This window comes from Cygnus atratus, chromosome 5 (genome assembly GCF_013377495.2).
Source record: "Cygnus atratus isolate AKBS03 ecotype Queensland, Australia chromosome 5, CAtr_DNAZoo_HiC_assembly, whole genome shotgun sequence".
Taxonomy (NCBI): domain Eukaryota; kingdom Metazoa; phylum Chordata; class Aves; order Anseriformes; family Anatidae; genus Cygnus; species Cygnus atratus.
The window spans coordinates 4,258,988-4,280,636 of NC_066366.1; the positions used below are offsets into that span (position 1 = coordinate 4,258,988).

A 21,649-nucleotide genomic window follows, 5' to 3' on the forward strand; every position below is an offset into this window, starting at 1 on the left:
TAAAATAATAAGTGACACACCAGGTTTTGCAAGATCAAGGGCAAATACAGCCTGGTCCACAACAGATTTGTGACTTCCATTTTTTTTGCTTTCATTGTCTACTGAGCTGAAAGCTCCAACTGAAGCTTTTCCTGTGGCTGGGTTATACGTAAGGGCTCTGCCCATTTTGGAATCAACTGTTAGTCAGCAACTTTTTCTGAAGAGGTAAGAAACTCTACCTGTCAAAAAAAAAAAAAAAAAAAAAAAACTCCGTCACTTCAGTCTAGTTTCCTGCTTTCACAAAGACTGCAGGAACTTAGTGTTCTTCAAAACACCTATCCTTCTGTAAAAAATCAACTGAAACCAACAGGTTGAAAAGTTAGTGGCATATTCACCTTCACACACACAACAGAGTAGCATAAAGCTCATTTCTAGAGAAAATCAGTCTAGCAATATATATTGGCTATCTTCCTTTCCTATTCAAATTGCAACACTGACAGCTCTAAAAGGTGAATGTTTTTTTTGTTGTTGTTGTTGCTATGTACTGCAAGGCCTCTTCACAATACTGACCATAGTGCTATGGACAACATTTGAAACAAGAAATTTCACAAGAAAAAAAGATTAGAGTTCCTATAATCTTAAACTCCTCTTTACATGGCAGTTTGGACAATGCAACAGCTAACTGGTTAAAACGGGAGGTCTTTCTGCCCCAGTGTTCCCTCTTCCATCCCTCTCCTTTCTCCTCCCTCCCTGCTCCCAGGCACTCACTCCCTCACCAGCTCCAGTGCCCCCTCCCCTGGGAGCCTGTTTTACTCACTAAGCTGGCAGAGGTTTCTGCATGGCTACAGAGGACACAGAGAATGGCAGAAAGAAGTGGGAATTTCTCCTTTGGGCATTGCTGATCTGTTGTATTTCTCCTCCACAAATCTGCAACACAGTTCTCAGCTATGCATTCTCACCCGTGGGCATGCCTGCCCAGGTGACTGCAATATTCATTATAAGCTTGTCCAAAGGATTTTTAGCCACTAACAAACTGCAGTCATTAGACTTACCTAGTTATTCTAATCTGTTGTCGGTACTGACATGGTTGGTATTAGTCCCAAAGGATGCTTTTTGCTTCTGTGCCTTCTCCTCTTCAGCCTCTCTCCGCTTTGTGATTGCAACTGCTGCTGACTCACAAATCCCTTATATCCCAAATGCATCTTTCTGCACTATCCCATTCTGTCAAGTATCCCATGTTAGACAACTTCTCTGATATTTCCCTGTGATGTTCTACCACACTGTAAGCATAACCAAAGCCCCTCCAATAGACCTTTGTGCTCATCTTTCCCACTGCAGAGGAGTAGCTTACTGCTACGTCACAGGTACGTATAGAGAGCTCACAGGGCGAGGTTATGGCACATCTCTCCTATTCCGGGCCAGAAGGACTGGATTCCACTCTCACATCCAGTAAGGTAAGATGCATAGGACCACAAAACTTTATTATTATTTTTTTTAAAACTTTATTCTCTCTGCAGTAGCAGCATACTAGCGGTAGCAGCATTAGTAGCAGCATAAAGAGCTTGAGAGGATGATCACTTCTTTTAAAAAAATTTCATCACCAAAATTTAACTGAATTGTATAGCTACTGATATCTTCACTTTCTGCTGAGATTAATGGAAAATTCAGCAATTGTAGACTCGTTGTCATATTGAAAGATGGCTCTGATCTGTGAAGTATCAGTCCAGGAGCCATGGCAAATGCAAGACATGATAAACGAGTGAGTGCTGGATGAAACAGTAATACACTATTTTAAGTCAAGCCTTGTTTAAACATAAGGCTTAAAACGCCCTGTTGTAACTCTGTTAGCCTGTGCCTATGCTCACACATTTCTTACACAGTCCTGGACTGACAGTACATCCAAACTTAGTCAGGATCCTGCATCAGGAGACCAGGCCCTGCTTCACTCCTCTTACATCTGGGTTTTCATTCCAAGAGAAGCCAAGTAGCATCGAGGCCATGGTGCTCACCAGTGCATTTCCCCCAGGGGAATAACACCACCACCAGGCCATGAGGCACACATTTAGGCACTTTTTCCTGAAGTCAGGACACAGATGGAATATACATCTCAAAACAGTGAAGCGTATAAACTCCGTCAACAAGAGAGAACCGAGAACTAGTGGTTCAAGAAAAGAAGCAAGTGGCTTCCTCTAAGGAATACAAAATAGTTTGTAAGATCCTTTTATGACACTGTGTCCTTTTAATCATCACAAAGAATAGAACATATAGATCCCCCTATCATTCCTCAACTACACTGCACTTTTCTCCTCTAATACTTCTAGCTAGAAGTTTACCCAGCTTCACCAGCAGCAAGATCATTGAATGCAGGTGAGTAATTATGAGGAACTGAACTGATGTGGTTGTACAACAGGGAAGCCTTTTACATTAGAAACAGGACTGACCATAAACCTATCAATGACCACGGCGAAAAAAGTACAAACTGTCAGGAGAAAATTATGGACCAGAATAAAAATTAACAGTGAAGTACTTGACAGTGCCAGACTTTGTTCAGACACAGGCTATACCTCCTTCCTAAGACAGACAGAAATATTTTCATATATTTTAAGGCTAATTGTTTCTAGCTGTGAATTACTGAAAAATAATTTTAAATCCATGCATTAAATGCAGAGGCTACAGATCTCTCTCAAATCCTCTTATTTTAGTGATACCCTAATGAAATAAAAGCACTTCTGTTGCTGGTTAGGTCTTGCTCCCACAGTAATATAAAAAGGAATAAATGAGGTGAAACTTATTTCAAAAAAATATAAACTCTCCATATATCTAAACCTTAACTGTTTCAGTGGGTTCCCCAAATTTAATTTAGGTGTTACTACTGTCAAAAAAAACCAAACATAATATTGCCACCAGAAATTTAGAAAGCATGAGTTTCACAAAACTTCTTGTGGATGAAATGGAAAACATTTTAACTAAGCCTTGACAGAGCAAACATAACAAAAGGAAGAACCTGAGAACTACAGTAAGTGACAGACTGGCCGTTTCTTTAGAGTAAAATCTCTCATAAAACATTCCTTCAAATTGTGCAGTATATTCAAAACAAATATCTGAAACTTCAGACAAAATTCTAGCTGGTAGATCTTCAGACAACATGTAGGATATATTTCACCAGAAATGAATTTTTTTTCCTTTGTTTTCTCTGACATGTATAGACCCTCCACAAGAAGGAAAGACAACAGTATTTTTGGTCAGTACCCAAGGCTCTGTTTCTAATGGAAGTGTTTGTATATCCAGAAGAAGTAATTTTGTAAGCAACATGATTTATGAATGTTTGTTTCCTATGGTTTTCCATGAAATGCAAACTCAAAGTTTTGCTCTTCTGATGTCTATTAAAGTATAAACTCCAATCAAAACTTTTCCTGAATTTAGAGCATTTTAACATCTCTTTCCCAAGTACGTTCTTCAAGTTCTAATATGGAGAAAGCTTAGACCCAAGCCTTTACTTCCAGGACAACCTAAAAGGGTTTATCAGGGCCACTAGTTTTTATGTCACCTAAATGAATGCAATACCTTTTAGGCTTCTTCCTGCATCTCAAATGTGGTTATTTTTACTTAATGTGTCCAAAACCTATTCAGGTAGAACTCTAATAGGCAGACTGGCAGCACAGTTACATAAAAGCCCTTTTCTTAGGAAATAAGAGTAAAAGAATGTGTGTAGTTTTATTTGTTTTTGATTTTTAAACTAAATGCTATGAAAATCACTGGAAAAAATAGGCAAGTTGACTCTGAAATTTGCATTCATTACTACCACTTGATGAAGGCAAGCTGCAACATAGTAATAAATGTCCCACAAGATAAAGACGACTGTAAATACAGAACAACATCTAAAAAGAAGTGAGAAGCGTAGCACTGAGTCAGAACAGTCAGGTAGCAAGAATGTTAGACAAGTGTCGATTATTCATTCTTTCTTAAGTAGATGCTGATACACTACCTTTACATGATCAACATTTCATACTGGTAACCAGATAACATTGCAACAAAGGGATAAAAATCATTTGTAGATGGAAACAGTGAGCATGAGTTAATCTTTTTTTTTTCTATTGTCGTTTTTGTGTGTGTGTGTTTGTTTTGTTTGGCTGCTGTTAAACACACACACACCAGAACTAAGTTAGATATTGTGGAGCCATGGCTTTAGTACTCTCTACAGCTCTTCACAAAAGCCTCAGTGAAATCTGGGTCCTATCAAAGCATGACAAGAAGGTAATCTGTGTGGGACCTTCCTTTCTGATTAGGAGGTGTTCTCTCTTAATCAGATGGAAAGAAAGTCTCTTGGTAAGGAACCCTTCCTCCTCCTCCAGAGAATGGAAACAAATCTTTAGAGAAAGGCTTAGTCAGAATCTGCATGGAATCCAAGTTAAACCATTTTCCCTCAGTTTTATAACAGCACCAAATGCTCCTGCATATATGTAGCTCCTTTACTTTATCCAAAGTAGAATTTTAATCCACGCAAGATTTCAACCTGCAATATAGGTCTTTGTAGCATCAACATCTGAATGTTCCTGGAAGCTGCAGTTCATCAAGTGTTATATACTTTGTCATCTCTAGGGAGAAAGGAAATAAATGGGTGATTCTGAGACTTGATGGCTGTAAATCTGTTACCAGGATGAAGGCAGATGTACTGTTTCTATTTTATGGAGGTATTCCTGAGTTGCACAGCGGTAAGTGAGATCTGAGTCAGGTTTGTGATTTGTATTCAATCACAAATCATTTATTTAGTGAAAAGAAACATAAGTTTATTGACTAAGTAATGAATTTTAAAAAAAATCTTAAAAAACCCTAATGAAGCTTTGTACTCCTCCTTATTACTATCATCCCTTTCTTCAGCATGAGAGAACAAAGCCTTGAAAGGAAAGAGTAGATAAACCAAAACAAGTCCTACATCCCTTTCCAGTAATCCATCATACATCTCATTCTTCTCAGAAAGAAATAATGGATATTTTTTGTTTCAAATAATCTCTCTGAAACCTCTAATTCTTCATACTGTTAGAGCACTGTCTACTCAGGGATGATCTAAAACATTTAAAAGTTTATAATTAGCTTCATTCTTAGCATTCTGCAACCTGCAGTTTGTACATTCACAATCTTTCTCTATTTACAGGGGAAGTTCAGAGTATAAAACCTGACAACATGATCTACAAATTCTATCAGGATACCTATTTATGATGACCAGATTATGCAATGGGTTAGAAAAACTGAAATTAACAGAAAAAAAAAGTTATTTCCCTAATATTTACTGTATTTACTGAGTTACCTTTTTTTTTTTCAGTGTAAATTGGAGAGACTATGAGGTTTGCCTGAAATTTCCAAATCAATTCTGATGATTCTAATCATTATATTGGAAATATGTTTGGTTTCAAAAGTGTCCCACTTGATGTAAAAAATTAAAATAAGGTTATCAAAACTAATTATGTGGCAAACAAATAGTTCAAGGAAAAACAAAGCATTCCTTAGTTTACCTCAGTCGGAAGCAGCACTCTATTAGAAGCTCCGGTTTCTTTTTTTTTTTTTTTTTTCTAAATTTTATCGCTTTCATATTGAAAGGCTCTTCTTGATTCAGTAAGTTTTTTTCTACTGAGGTCACACTATAATTGCAACTTTTGTCTGTTTTCACAAATGTACATGCACCATGGCCTGAGCACAGCTATGAGCTTTGAGGCCTCAAAAGCCTTCTCTGCCACCATTTTGTAGGCCCAGTCAGCCCTCTCAGGGAGCAGGCCCTACAGAGAGAGCTGTGTCAGAACATTTTCTTCCACCCGTGTCTGGATTTTGATTTTAAGAGGATCAGAACGTTCTGATAGAGAAGAATCAAATGTGCTGCCTATTTCACAAGAAAGTTTCCTGTTTGTTTCAGAATAGGAAATAAGCATGAAAACATGTAGTATTTCATGACAAAGTGGTTTGCTAATGGGGACCACAATGTTTCAAACCTGTTGCACTGGAGCTGCATGTCTTTCTTTCAAAGTAACAGAGGAGCTTGGCAACAGGGGCCAGAGAAAATAACTGTATTTTCAATGCCTTTTTTTTTCCCCCCCAGCATCCCTGTCAAACTACTGCTCTGTTCTCCACAGAACATGCCAGCTGCAAGTAACAGACGGGTGACCCAAGCCCAGCACTAGAAAAGCAGGGAAAAAATTCAACTTCTTGTATGGAGTAGTGTCATTAGAATATTTCAAAGGCACCATAAAGGTCTGCAGGGTCTAAACACAAATTTAAATACGTAGAGAGAGGCTTGTAAAAGGCATACCACACTAGACATGTAATTAAGTAAATATTAATAAGCTTTACATATGCTGAACCATTTATCCAGACAATTTTAATTAACATATTTACTTGAACGCAGTAAGCACTGAGGACAACTCCTACAACTATATGTGGAACAGGGAGAGATTGAGAAAGAAGATGAAGATACTGGAGAATTAATTTCTCTGCACTTTTAAAAGAAATCTAAGATTTAAAGGTGATGATTTTCATTGCAAGCTTAAAATCAAATGAACACACTTCCTGTGTTATTTTTGATCAGCAAGACCTTTAAAATGGCTATTTCACAAAGAGAAATAACACCCTTATAATTTCAATCTATGTTTATGTAAAATGAAAGTAGCAGTTCTGTGTTAATAAACCTTGCTTAGGAAAAAAAAAAAAAAAAAAAAAACAGTTACTGAACTATAGTGAGTAATTAGCCCCTTAGCATCCCCTTTCTCTAGGAATGCTTCCTCCTGAGCTGGCTCTTTTAAATAGCTCCAGTTCTGGCTGCCTTTGTTGAGCTTGGAAATTGTGCACATATGAGAGAAATTAAGCCCTCATTTAACAGGGACACATGCCTGTCAAGTCCAGAGGAACAAAGGCTGGTCCCTGGGGGCTACTCAGCTCCCTGAGGCTGCCACTCATTCTGTTAGCAATGCTTACCCTTTACAGATTGTGTATAAAACCCAATAAATCATTTCATCTGCTCTGGTTAATATACACATGAGCTGGAGACTTTCTTCAAAGTATTTTTTTTCTTTTGCTTGCAATGCCATTCACTTTATAAGGAGTGACCTATGTTTGCTAGAGTGTAGCCAGATTTTAATAACATTAATGTCTATGTAGTAAACCTGAAACATTTACTGTCAGAAATAAAGACATTTGATGCTACATCTATTTCACAGAGGAAATGTTTTATTACTCTTTAATGGTCAATAATCATCAGCGTCTATTGTATAAATTACTAGTATATTCTGCTCCTCCTAAAGTTACATATGAAACGCATGCATATTTCAATTGATAGTAGAACAACAGGGCAAATAAAATGACAGATGTGTAGCCTTTCCTAGTAAGAGAGTATTTCCTCAACTAAAGCAAACCAAACAGAAAAGTAATTTAATGTGGAAATCACTTTGGTTTGTTTGTTACAAAAGTATTATCACAAATATTCATCTATACCATACTGTTCAGGATTTAAAAATAAATAAATAAATAAATAAAAAGGACTCCGATGATTAAAAAATATTAATAGCACAAACTGATAACCAAAATAAATGACCTGTAAGACAAAAATATTCATATACAACATATCAGCTACCTCTGAGTGTTCTAGAGCAGATAGGCACAATTATCCCCAAATATAAATGCACACACACAGCAGAGGAATATTTTACAGTGAATAAAAAAAGAAAAATGAACTGCTGTCATTTCCACGTGAGCTCTTTTTGTTTTTAAAAAGCAGGCCTAATTCTGTACTTCCAGTATTAGACTGACATAAGTGGAGAGAAAATGAACAACACCAGCTGAGGAAATGGCACCCTGCATTGCATTCAATGAAGCAAAACTCTCACTAACTTGAGCATGAGTTTTTCCTTATACTTGAGTGTGGGATTAAGCCAATGAAGACAAGTTAGTGGTGTAGAATAAAAATAAATTAAAGTGCAGATTTGTATCCTCTTTCCCCAAAATGGTGAAAGCAATATTTCAATGCCTGCTATTAACAGGGATCCTTTTTGTTTTGTCCACTCGGCAATTTTTAACTAACACATTGAAAGCATGCCATTTCTCAGGCAACAATATTCTGCTTTGTATTTAAAACCACAAAATAAAGAGGGTTGACTGTTCTGACAGTTTTAATCCTGATGATACTGGGAGCCCCAAGTAAAAAGAAACTGGTACAGCATGGAGTTTTCCCTGCTCAGCAGGCAGAGAAAAAGCAGTTCTGGATTTGATAAGTAAAACCAGATATATTCAATGGTTATACGTTAAAGTCTTGCAATTAATGGGAAACATTAACAGACCAATGAACTTGCATATTAGTGGGGTTTTAGAGAAGGTCTTTGCTCCCATCTTGTTAGTTATTCATCTACCATACAACATTACTGATTTTTTTTTTTTTTTTGAGCAAAAGTATTGTGCAAGCTCCACTGTCTTCAGAGGGGAAAAGAGAGAAAGTACCAACACTCCAGGTCTTGATAATAAATAAATAAAAATATTTTTATTTGAAATAAAAATAAATGCATATTGTTATTATTGATATTCTTTCACTGCAAATTTGTGTCAATGGAACACTGAAAGTTCCTGATGAGATCAAGACCTCAATAGGAGGTGTTTTACAAACAAAAGATACTGCCAATGTTCTGAAAGATCTGACAGAAGGAACTATTTTAATGGCAGTTCAACCTAGTTTAAAATAACAACCGCAGTAAAGCCAACATCCAACCTTAGGCTGTACCCAAAAGCTACAATTCAGCACATATTAAAACCAAGATATTAACAAATAATTATTGTATAAGAACAGTTCCTGTAACAAGGTACTATTATACTACGCCCCTGCAATCCTAACAGTGGCAGAAATGCAGTAAATAACCTATTGCCTTGAAAAAAAAATTATATGCACAATGCGATGCACTTCGTTCAACTTGGTAGAGATCTACAGCTCCTCCTCCACAATATATACATAAAATGCGTTACTGAATAATTGAATGAACAGAAATCAGAAAGGTAAGAAGCCGTGTCTGCCACACAGTTGTAACAGCCGGGAATGATTTTGTAAGTAATTAAAAGTAAGCCCTTATCAGTAAAAATGAGTTTGTCGCAAAAACTGTTGTAATTCTGGAAAGATTCTGACTAAAGCTAATTTGTTAGAGTAAATATCAGTTCCAAATTCAAATCCTTGGTCCAAAAGTCACAAAATAAATGTAAGACTTTCACTTCAGCAGAATTTAGTTAATTCCTTATTACCCATAATGAATTTACCTCGTTAACAGAAGACCTGTTTCTAGAATAGGCCATAAGGAAACATTATCCAGGCTGGTTTTTCCCCTTGAGCAATAATAATCAGAAACTCTGAGCCATTTTATCCACCTACTCTTTACAGATCAAAATGCAAAACTTTGCCGTGAAAACAAGGGAGAATATGCAAAGGTGTTATATGCTATGTATGCCACTGACATAATACTTTAATAGGATATGCTGTAATTTCCTGCAATTAATATCTTAGCACAGCTATAAAGGCTTTTTTCCAAAATTATACCATTGCGTTTACAACACTAAAATTAATGTTGTGTCAACCTTTCCATTATAAGCCCCCTTTTTCAGAGGTTTATAACTTGGCTATAAAAATATATTCTGGCCTAAAATGTGGCATGCAAGATCTCCATTTAGAAGCAGTCATTTTGATTAAATAAAAAACATTATTTAACAGCCATTTCAAGTAAGTCTTTTGAAAGCCCTGCAAAATGTAGGAGGGACCACTGAGAAATTCAGGCATTCTCCGAACAAAAAATGATTTTCTCTCCACAATAAACTTCTGTTCAAAGGATGCTTCATAGCTGCAGAAGTTTTTCTATATCCGTAAAGAAAATACTTGGATTTGGGAAATGACAGGCTTCTTCTGCACTTGTCTCTTCATGTATGACAACAGCTACACCATCATGACCACAGGAGCGTCAAGCTAGCTGAATTTTTATTTATTCATTTATTTATTGAGACATTAAAGTGGGTAAAAGGAACGAGCAAATATTTCTCTGGCTGGCTGAAGTAAATATGCTCTGGTGAAAAGCTCCATTAGAATAAATCAAAGTGCTCATCTGACAGAAAATCATGATAGAAAGAATGACAAGATGTTAGAGAACCACCATATGCATTCTGAAAACACAGATTTCAGGTCTGTCAAATTTCTTATAAGACCAGGATCAAGTCACTCAGGAGATTTAACTTAGGTGCCTAAATTAGGAACCTACCCTCCCTGTCTAATCAACAGAAGGTAATTCAAAGCACCTGGACTGCTTTATATATGGAGTCTAAAGTCCTAATTCAGTCATCCAAATTAGATATTTAAAATTAGATACCCCAAATATCTATAGGCTTTTTATTCTGCCTCAAAAGAGTGTTGTGAGGATAATACACTTGAGCTTATGAGATACTCAGATATGCAGTTATAGAGAAGATGAGTATCCTGAAAATATACAACCAATAAAATTCAATGAGATGGAAAAGGCAAAGCTAGACCAGTGATAGTAGAGTTCTTCCATACCAATCACTTCTTGCCACAGCAAAAAACAACTGCCGGACTCCCTCCTCAAAGAAAAGTTTTATTCTTTAATATATAAATTGCTTTTTCAAACAAGGAATCCCATTCTGCGCTTAGGCTGTTAGGTATACGTTGCACTATCAGCTTTATTTTGTTGCCTGTAGCAACTGCCCACTTAAGGCTTGCCTCCACACTACTTCTTTATCTTCCTGATCTAGATTGTAAACTAACTATATGTTGCTCCACCTTTCTAATCTCTGCTTCACAGAATAAAAGAGTAATACTTTACTTCCAAATAAAGTTTCCTAACTCATAAGTCCCCTGCCATACTGTGGGGTGGTGATGTCTCAAGATGGATTTCACCATCATCAACTGTGAATTTCTTTGCTTTTATTATTTGGTGCTACAACATTAACGTTTTCTTAATATACTGGCATTTTGGGTTGGTGAATAAGATGAATTCAACATCTCATAATGCACCATTGTATACTGTTTACATCATTTATTTTCTTTTTATTGAATGATTACAAACTCCAATTTAAAATTAATAACATTTTGTGGGAGTTACTGCATGTGAATTAAGTGTGGTGATGTCAGTGCATCCCTCTGGAATTTAAAAGATATTTCACTGTGTTATATCATGTGTCGCACAGTATATCAATTTTTATTTCCCATCCCTCAAGTATGGAATGCACACTGTGTAACTTCTTAGTTTCTCAATATAGACATAATTTACCCAAGCTGTGCAAGTGCCCAACTTGCTGAAGATGTATATAAGATTTATGTAAAAGACCATCTTCTTTTAAACGAGTAAAAATCTCACATACAACGTAACTACACTATCTAATTAATATTTTTTTTTTGGGGGGGGGGGGGGGGAGGGAAAGAGAGGCTCTAATGAAAGAGGACAAAAAAACAACAAGAAAAACAAAAGAAAATATGGTGTAAGTTGCACTCTTAAATCAGCTCTTCCTTGCTTTAACAGTGACTTGAAATTAGATAGAAAATTCCAGGCCAAGGCGGTTCACCTTTCCTTGAGAACTATGCTTTGACATTTTTGCCAGTATCTGGATTAACTAGTTGCATAAGGGCCAAGAGGAATATTAGAAATTTTCATTCACTTTGTTTTACGTATTTGCCATCAAATGTATACCAAGTGTTAAATGACACCTAGTTTGTTCATTTGTTTGCACATACTACTACTTTCTTTATGTGAATTCATAATTCCTGAAAGCATTCAGGAAGCAATGCACTCACTTCTTCCTTGCTGTCATGACATTAAATATATTTTAAATAATTTTTTATGCTCAAACTGATTCAATAACACACTTGCATTCTTGAGCATTCCCACAATTACTTCAAAGACTGAACAACAAATTCATCATGTCTTGTAACAGTTTTCATACACTGTTAAGTATAACAACTGGAAAATATTTTGATCCTTTAGGTCAGGGTTTAGCCCATCTGGTAAATTTAAGGTTTTACTGTGAGATTTCAAAAAGTATTTTACAATTTATTTTCTAAATGCTTTTGGCCTTTTTATGTAGGGCTGTACTTCATCATTTTACTCCAAATACCTGCTTCGGCAGACAGAAATTTTGACCTCTGATATCATCACATTCCAGTCTTGCCTGTATACCTGAATATCTCCATAAATCAAGTCATTTTAATACTAACATTTATTAACTATTTTCTTTATTCACCATCTCTTGATGAATGTATAAGTTATGGAGAAAAAAAAAAAAAAAGTCATCCAAATCCCGATTGTTTTTCCTCTTGGCCATCAAATGGTTGTCAATCACAAAAATCATCACCGAAAAAGTAACTAATTAGAAAAGAAAGGCCAATATCTTTGGCAGTTTCTGTGTCATTCCTGGCACATGTTTTGATGTAACACTGATGAAAGACCTGAAAAAGAACTGGCGTGCCCAGGAGGTTGCCTGTTTTTTTCCAACTACATGTTTCTCTAGTAAAACAAATTACACCCCCTAAAAATCCCTGCCTCATTAGTATCACTTATGTCTTTGATATCCCAACCACAATGCTAATAGTCTAAGTCCTGCTTCATACGACGTGCCCAATTCTGTGAAGCCTTCTTATGTGAGTAACACTTACATACAAGTCATCAAATACTGGCTAGGCAAGTATTACTCAGGCAAATAAGACTTCACAGGGTCAGCCCCACTGGTAGGCTGCCAGTTTGCTCAGTTTCTGTTCTCAGTTACCCATTTTAGTCTGTGCACATGCCATTTAGGGAGGAAACTGGTTTTCTGTATTGGAGCTAATACTGCATTATAACTGCTTTATTCCAAATATTGTAGATGTTACACTATGCTGACTGACAGTGAGGGTGATGCTGACTTGTGTTACCACAGGAACAGCACCAGATGGTTCAGCAGTGCATGACCTCGACCAGGATCTTTGGGAGCTAAACCAGGGTGTATAGATCAGCAAGCCCTGAGGCTGCCAGAGCATTTTGCTTGGTTGGAATGGGCAGCCCACCAGCTGAGAGTGACCCCTGAGCAACAGTATAGGTGGGCAGTAAGTATTTGCTTGATCCTCTTGATCCTAAGTTTCTCAGGCGCTGGTTATAATCTGCCTCTACATTAACACAGCTCAAATCTGAGGCCCTTCTGTAAGCAAAGGTGGCACAACGTATGCTTGGGCTCAATAGAATCAATGAGATTGTAGCCTGGCTTTGGTAACAGGCATGGCTGAGAACAAGCCCTTAAGTCACTGGCAAGACTGCAATGCAACGTGCCCAGAAGGAAAGAAGCAACAGTACTTGAACTGGGAATATGGGTGCCTTTGCCTTCATTTCCAATTTTAAAACAGACGTGGGAGAAGGAAAGTGGGAGGGCAGCTACTATCATTTTCTGCACTGACATGAGCGTGAGGAACAATGACATTTACTTTGGTTTAACTAATTTCCATACATCAGATCATGTTCGGCACCCGTGTGCCAAAGTCCTATTCTTCAAGTCTGTTGAAATATCACTTTCCGAAACATGTGTGCTAACATTTGGCCAACACCACCACAAGATCATTTTATTAACTTGTAGCTCATTTCATAGACTGCTGCTCATGTTGCTAACATATGCTATTCTACCATTTACTGCTCTATAATTAGAGAAGTCATATGAAAGAGATACACAAGGCTTAATTTTTGCATTAAATACAATTTGTTTAGACTTGGGTAGGCAAAATAAAGCTATTTAAAAGAAAAAAAAAGTGAATTAGAAAACTGTAAGACAGCTATTTTAACTCTTCGAAAATCACAGTAAAATAAAATAAAATAATATTAATAAAAAGATAAAATCCCTCCCACCTCAAGACTGCATACAGTTTTAAGGATTATGTTAAGAGTGGAATCCAGCTATTTTCTTCTTTGCCAGAAGAAATGTTTTTTTCCAGGGGCTGAGGGCCTCCAAGGCAGAGCAGCTGGCAGGAGCCTGACAAATTCCAAGGTGCAAGACCAGACTCTTAGGAGATAGGGCGAAGCTTCAGCACAATGCATCATTTTCCTTAGGCCACGACCACACCGTCATGCCAAAGCAATTTTAGTATAGAAGGGGCTGAATAAAGGAAAGGGAGCATAGCTACAGTATTTATTGAAGCATGGGCTGCTGGAAGAGGGTAAGAATCCAACATTGCTTCTCCTGCCACCTTGATGACAGAAATTCCAAGCTAGCCAGCCATGAGAACGGCTTTCGGTGGAAAAAGCTGGCCTGTAACAGAGCTTTTGCTTGGGTAGTTATCAAACAAGGACTTCAGAACTCATTAATAAGCCACCATGTAATAATAAATAAAATGTGAAACATTTGACTTTGATGTTTACCATCTGTGTCTTTCTTCCATGGACCACTTTCCATTTTTGCTAAGCAAGTTACGAGCCAGACAGAAGCAGCAATGTTGCACCTACAGCAGAGTCCTACAGATCTGAATCAGTGCTTTAGCAGCCAGCTGCAAGTTACAGGCACCTATCACCACTTGTCTATTCCATGTGGACAACTGCACTGTGGAAGACACCTAGACATAGATTTTTTTTTTTTTAAATACTGAACTGCTAACAACAAATAAATAAATAAAGATACCAAGGATAGTTGGGAACCAATTCATAAGCAACCTGGAATTTAAGGGACATGTATCCTTTCTACTGTAAATTAACAAGCTACAGCTATAGTTTATTAAGCCAACACAATAATTTACATTTTCAACTACCATAATCTTGATTGCTTATAAATTACAGTAGTTTTACCTATTCTTTAATCCAGAAACATCATTATTAAAATGTTTGATGCAGGCTACAGTGCATCTATCATTACTTTTAAAAGTTAATTAGATTAGATAAAAGAAATAATTAGATTTGCATTTTTATCCTGGTTTTAAACTTCCAAAGAAGATCACAACAGTATGCCTGTGGGCAATTAAAAACAGCATACAGCAGTGAAATATAAAGGCAAAAAAGGTCTGTTTTTCCTGGCTAATTCATGATTGAAGATACAATTACAAAATATTTTAAGGGTTTGCTGAAGCTGGGGGCTATTCCTAGACTTCTAAGCTTTGTTTATAACTCTCGTTCTCTTTCAAGGGAGTATCTGATCTGCGTAGCCTGCCAATAGAAGTATCAAATTGCTTTCAACGACTTTATTTGGTCCTGTTCAGAGCTTGCTGGAAGGGGATCAGTTTCATGATCAATAACAAAAAAAGAAAAGGAAAATGCAACAACAACAACAAAAAAGTGGGGGATAATATTCCCTAGTGCCAGAACAGTAGCATTGCAATTGCTTTTGCTTGTCAGTGCTAAATGCAGTTTACAAAGAGAGACAACCTCAGAGAGCATAACTGAACTGACAATAACTAGATTCCAGCTTGTGCATTTTCAGCAAGCTCACCACAAGGAGCTTTAACCTGTCTCCAAAAGGCAATAAATGAAAGGTTCAGCTCTTAAAATTGGAGGTCAGTTACATACTTAATGATGAAGCATATCTTTAAATCTATTTCTACTATTATTATCCTAGCAAAAAATTAATTAACCAGGTCAGGGAGGCCGTGAAGGCTAATGTGGAATGTAATTATTCCTGATCTTTAGACATGTACTTCACATAAAGAGATAGTCCTTATTCAGCTCACCAGATACCTGAATTGTCAGTAGTTAATCATGGATAAGAACAGAGACTTGTAGGTTCAGCCTTTTAAGTTTTAAGCATGACTCAAATGATTCCTATTCAAGGACAGTTTAAACAGTTGTAATTTTGATGTCACTATTCTTTTGTTTGTTTACTATTACAGTAATAACGTTCACTCTTTTCAAATGACAGACAATGCAAGAACATTAATATGAAGCTACAGCAGCATGAATGTATAGATTAAAACCAGAAAAAAAAAATACTACCGGGAATAATTTCTAGCAGCTGAATTAAAACTGAATACCTATGAGAGCAGAAGCAGACAGTTTTTCTATGCAATGGAAATACCTGATTCAAACAGAAAAAGAAATGCTCTGCAATGGCATTGAGTAGCACAGTATATAGGAATGAGGCAAAGGGAAATGGATGAAAGCAGTTTGGACCAGCTCTCACTGTAATACCCATTGCCAGTTTTTCCAGAGAGGCTTAACAACCAGTGTCCCTTTGAAAGGTTTCATCCACTATTTAGGACTCACCCTAATGAAGCCTGCCCACCAGGGGAGCGAAGCCATCAGACTTTCAGCCCTTAAATCCCTCCACACATAGATAAATCCTGGAGCAACATGCTCTAAGAATCAGCAGGATTTGAGCGAGCCCCTCCTCAGCTAACCATGGTGGGTCAGAAGCAGTCCTCAAGCCTTGTGTTGGAAAATCTGAATTCTGGAAATGGGGCAGTGTATTAATGGGGATTTCAGGGCCTCAAGTTGTTCACAACGTTTGAAATGTTACCGAGATGCAAGCCTTCCCTTCTTTCAACATAGTCTTCTCTTTATGATGTACCACCACATTCTTCCTTTAAACTGCTTTTTCCCTTATCCCTAGGTTTTCCCTTTCACAGCACAGACTAAGAGGTGTCCTTGAAATAGCATCACTACTACTTCAAGAATTAACAATTTTCAAGGTAAACTGTTCTTTAAAGAATCTGAAGCAACCTGGTGAACTGTTCTTTAAAGAATCTGAAGCAACCTGGTGACTGATCTGAGAGCTCTGACTTGTCATACAGCATTTTCTCAACTTCATCTCCACTAAAAGCAATGATTTCTCTGCACAGCTTTGCAGAAAGATCTGAATTTGACATAGTAGATTTCAGCCCATCTCTATAGACTCCTCAATAGAAGAGCGTTTATCCTTTTCCCTAAGAGGAATCTGAACATTTGAGTTGAAAAGTAATAATACACTACACTTATTTGAAAATTTTCATTTAAGTTCTCAAAACATTATGCTTAAATTGAGGAACAGGAAACAATTTGCCAAATTTCAGATAATCAGAGACAGAACCAAGAACAACTTGACTTTCCCAATCCCTTTAGTCATCAGACAAAACGTCTGTCTCCAACATGCATACCCTAAAAGTAGCATTAGCTTAACTTACAAAACATGAGACAATTACAAAGAACATTTACTGACTTCAGTACTCTTGCAATACCTATTTTATTTTCATATGCTTAGCCAGACTGATGTCCTCTTTGCACACAGATTGCTGACAAGGGTTTTGGACATGTAACAGGTCTGGAGTAAGATGCTCCAGTAAATGCTCTTTGAAAATACAAACAAAAACACAACTAAATAAGGTGTTAAAATGGTTAAGTAAACAAACACTATAAAACAATGCAAATAATAACCACTAAATGATGAAAATGCTCAGTAAATTAACCAACTAGGTATCCAAGGAAATGTGTTTTATTTAATATGGATTTTTTCCACTTTTATAAAATGTTGACAGAATTTTAAGTCCCAAAGTTATTTCTAATTGTTTAAAGGGTTAAATAAATTGGATGTATTTACTTGTGGAAACTATTGTTTAAGAACTAGCACTGTACCTCAGAGGATGATGGAGGTACATGGTGTCTCCTGTGATGTTAACATTGCATCAGCAATGCCCTGCTCCTGCACACTGGAGAACACACTGTACTTACTTCATGTAGCTGTGCCATGAATAGGGCCATGCCCAGGTAGAATTGGCACCTGGACTATGTATATTTTGTAGTCTTTTCTAAACGGGAGCAGCAGGGAAGACTGTTATTGTTTTTTCCTGCATACAAAGTATAGATAAAAATCCACACCGTTTTATGGAAGTAATTGTTGTTTCCTGAAAAGGGTTGCTCAAGAGTATTTTTAAACAAATGAACCTTCTATATAAAATCAAGTGGGTTATCATGGGCACAGTTCCAAATTATACCAGGCCCAAAGAACTAAGCTGAGAATGTAAACGTTTATTAGAAAATTGTTTTTCCCCTCAAGCCACAGAGAATACAATTTATCTCATCTCACTTCAGATTTCTACACTACAGGCATCAGCATCCACATCTTTTATAGTTAATGGAGAGAAAGCCATTTTAGGGAACAATTAATCTGACATATTTTAAACGTCTACTTTAGGACAAGATGAATTACATCCTAAAATTATTCACTCTGCTTCTCTCTGCTCACTATAAAAACAATCTGGATAATTAATTGAGACAATCTATACTGCAGTTATCTACTTTTGATATGATGAATTCCACCCACAATCAGTAGTGAGACACCTGTCTCAGTACTGAGGTTTCCTGAGAAGATGCTTTGAGAGAGTCTGGGAGAACCAACCCAACACCACATCTCTCACCTGCCTCCTCGGAACTCCATCCCACCTATGCCCTTAGAAGACTGCAGTTCTCAAAGAACTGCAACACTCACACTAAATTCAATAGAAACAAAACCTGTTATGAACTGCCAAGGAGACTTAGCAACTAACTTCTCTCCCAAGCAACTCCTGGCTAGCAAACCTGCCATAGAATTAAGTAAGAACCAATAAACAAAGAGGAACCACTTGGCTTACAAGCAAATGGGCCATGTAAACTGGCATTTAGCCTAGGAAACAATCTCCTAACAAGCTTTTCTTAGTAATCTCCTTGTAAGACCAATGTATGCTTGAGATGGCATCTGCCCAACATACCTAGTGCTTCATACTGAAGTCAATAATGTTCCTCAGGTGATGAGAAACTCACTATGAGTCTAGCTAACAAACCGGGAGAGGGAACGGTCCTCTCTGCCTCTAATACATTGATTAGATTCACCCGACTGACACCAGTAACATTTGTTCCATTCAAATATAAGGATAAATAAAGAACCCAAACTCCAGAGGAACTATGAAATAAAAGTAGCTTATATTGGCAAGAGTTATAAAACAAATATAGGGAAAGACCACTGAGAAATAATTTAGCTCATATGAACAGAACAATCATTAAAATACTTCTTAGCATATATGTCTGCAAAGGGACAGAAAAGAAAACTTGTGAAGGGTTTAGGAAACTTGGGAGAGTTCAGGAAACAAGAGAATGAACCCCCGAGCTGTTCTAAGACAGCATCTTCCTGGAGTCAGTGGAAGGGTAAAGCTACTGGAAAGCAGCAAGTGAACTGAAACGTGAAGTGCCTTTAAACTTTTTACTAGAGAGCAGGACACATCCCAGTAACACATACCCACATTCTCCAAATAGGAACAAAAATGACCTGGTATGATTTCTCTTTTCTGCGTCCTAATTCTTAAAGGAATTTATATATTATAAATTTATCATGCAGATAACTCTTTTCCATTTAGAATACTCAGCTATGTTTCAGTGTTAGCTTTCATGTCAAGAAGTTTTTTAATATGATTTTTTGTTTTCTGAAGCTAGACTTGCAAATAACACTTAGAGAAGAAGATGGTGAGTGTCCTTTTTCCTTTCACAATTCTTACCCTTATGTAGCACAATTGTAGTAGTATTCTTACCACAATTCTATCCTTTACGTACACTTAATATGAACATCCAGTCTTCCAATAGGCAACGACAGTAACAACGCTTTAAAATTCAATTGTATCTCTCAGCCCAGGTATCAACACATTTAAATGTTAAACTCATTAAAATCCAACTGCATTATAATATTTGCAAAAGCATTTACATGCATTCCCTTGGGATGAGGAAAGAAAAAATCTTCAGTTTTGGTATCTAACAGTAATCAGCTGATAGTGCAAACCAATACTCCATACTTATAGGAAATGATTGGCAACACAATCATCTGTTAGATCAAAGTGAAATATTTCAATCAAAGAACAGGCCCATGGAAATGCTTTCAAATGAAGTGTGAGACAGAGAAGGTGACAGAGTCACACATCAATATTTTCTATTATCTACATGTCACTCCCTACCTACATATATACTTGAGAGTGGGTCTAGGTGCACAGAATTATACCAGGTTCTGAGTACAAGTACAGATATTTGAATGCCTGCAGAACACTCCCAGATCCATCAAGGTCAACTTCAACAGTACAAGGAATAGATTGGGTCTTTATACATGAGCAAACTGGTCCCAGGGACTTAGAAAAATAGACACTGAGACCGCACTATTTGATAGCTGTTCACTTTAGTTAATAAAAGTGAAAACATTCTTCTAACCTTACAAACTCAGTTCCATCTTTGTAGGATAACAAAATCTATAAACAATGATTGAATCTCTGCTTTTACTTCACACAATATGTCAAACTGATTGCAGATTTCAGAGTTAAATTATAAGATTTAAGAAATAACTCACAAATTTCAGGAAAAAAAAAAAAAAAAAAAAAAAAAACACAGAAAACACCTCTGCTTATTAAAGAAAGTCTCTTTCCACCAAAAATGCATTTGACCATTTGAGAATAATTTTTAAAGACACAAAGACTCTTCCTAAGAGCATCTTTACTGAAGCTTGTTAGTAAAGCATGTGGCTGCTTTATTTTAAATCCTTCCCACTCCATAAATGGAATTTAAGTATAATCAGAAGAGAGCAATAAAACACACTGACCTGAATTTGCTGCTGCAGTAGATTGATTTTGTGCTGCTGTTGCAGAAGTTGCTGCTGTTGTCTTGCAATCTATTGGAAATAAAACTTCCATTAAATTAAAGCAGCAATATTGAAGTTTCAATATTATTGAGTGAAAAACTTATTTTTAGTTAGTCTTTACTATATTTTATTGAGCATCCCTTATTTCTAAAAAAAAAAAAAAAAAGGATATTTTAGAGATATCTGTGCATGTGATATAAACATTTTACACTTACATGCTATGTGAAAATATAGTTATCCGGTAAGAAATATGTATTTTAAGCACTTAGGCCTCAACTCAGCAAAGCATAAAAGCATAGGCTTAGTTGTGTGCATGTGAATAATCTCATCGCTATTCAACAAAGCGTTTAAGCCTGTGGTGAACTTTGACTATGATGCATTACTGTTAGCTACAATGGGAATGAAACACATGCTTAAAATTAAGTGCTTTGCTGAATGGGGATGGGATTACTCAGGTGCTTAAGGTTAAACACACATTTTCCTGCTTTGCTGAACTGAAGCCTTAGCTAGTATTTATAGATGTTTCACTATTCAGCACAAGCTCCTAGGGCAAGCTTCTCTAACTTCATTCATAATGAGCAGCACATTGCTTCTCTTGTGAATCTCAGTGTTGGAGCTACTCAAGTAGAGTCTTAGTTAGAGTAAAATTGGTGCTAGCCAGTAGCTCATCCTCAACACAACACTATGAAATATGTAGATACTCTTCTTCTCATTTTGTAGATTCAGTAAGTGATCTAGAGAGTAAAGGTTTGATATATCTCTCCTCTAGCACAGGAGAGAAGCAAGTATGCAGGCAGAACAGAGAGAGACTCATGAGAGAGACGCTGCCCCAGGCTCTCCCAATTCCCACATGCCCTTTAAAATCAGTATGCGAGAGCAGAAGGGAAATGGGATCCCGCCCTCCAACCGCAGAGCTGCTCCCTGCCACGGGTAACGTGGGCTGCTGGGGGGAAGCCACAAGGAGTGGAGGTAACAACAGTGGGCTGCTGTAGGAGGGGAATGGCACAGCTGACTGAAACAGGGACAAGATTTGTGTTTCCTAGAAACTCTGGCCTCAGCACTTTTGCTACCTTTATTTCTCAAGTATAACTTCCCC

General features: G+C 37.0%; 1 protein-coding gene across 1 annotated transcript in view; it reads right to left on the bottom strand.

Moving 5' to 3' along the window:
- Positions 1 to 21,649, bottom strand: part of SOX6 (SRY-box transcription factor 6) — a 245,401-nt gene that overhangs the window by 121,372 nt on the left and 102,380 nt on the right. Inside the window, exon 6 of the mRNA XM_050711088.1 lies at positions 20,515 to 20,583. Within this exon, the coding sequence (XP_050567045.1) occupies positions 20,515 to 20,583 (69 nt within the window). The remainder of the gene's footprint in view (positions 1 to 20,514; positions 20,584 to 21,649) is intronic.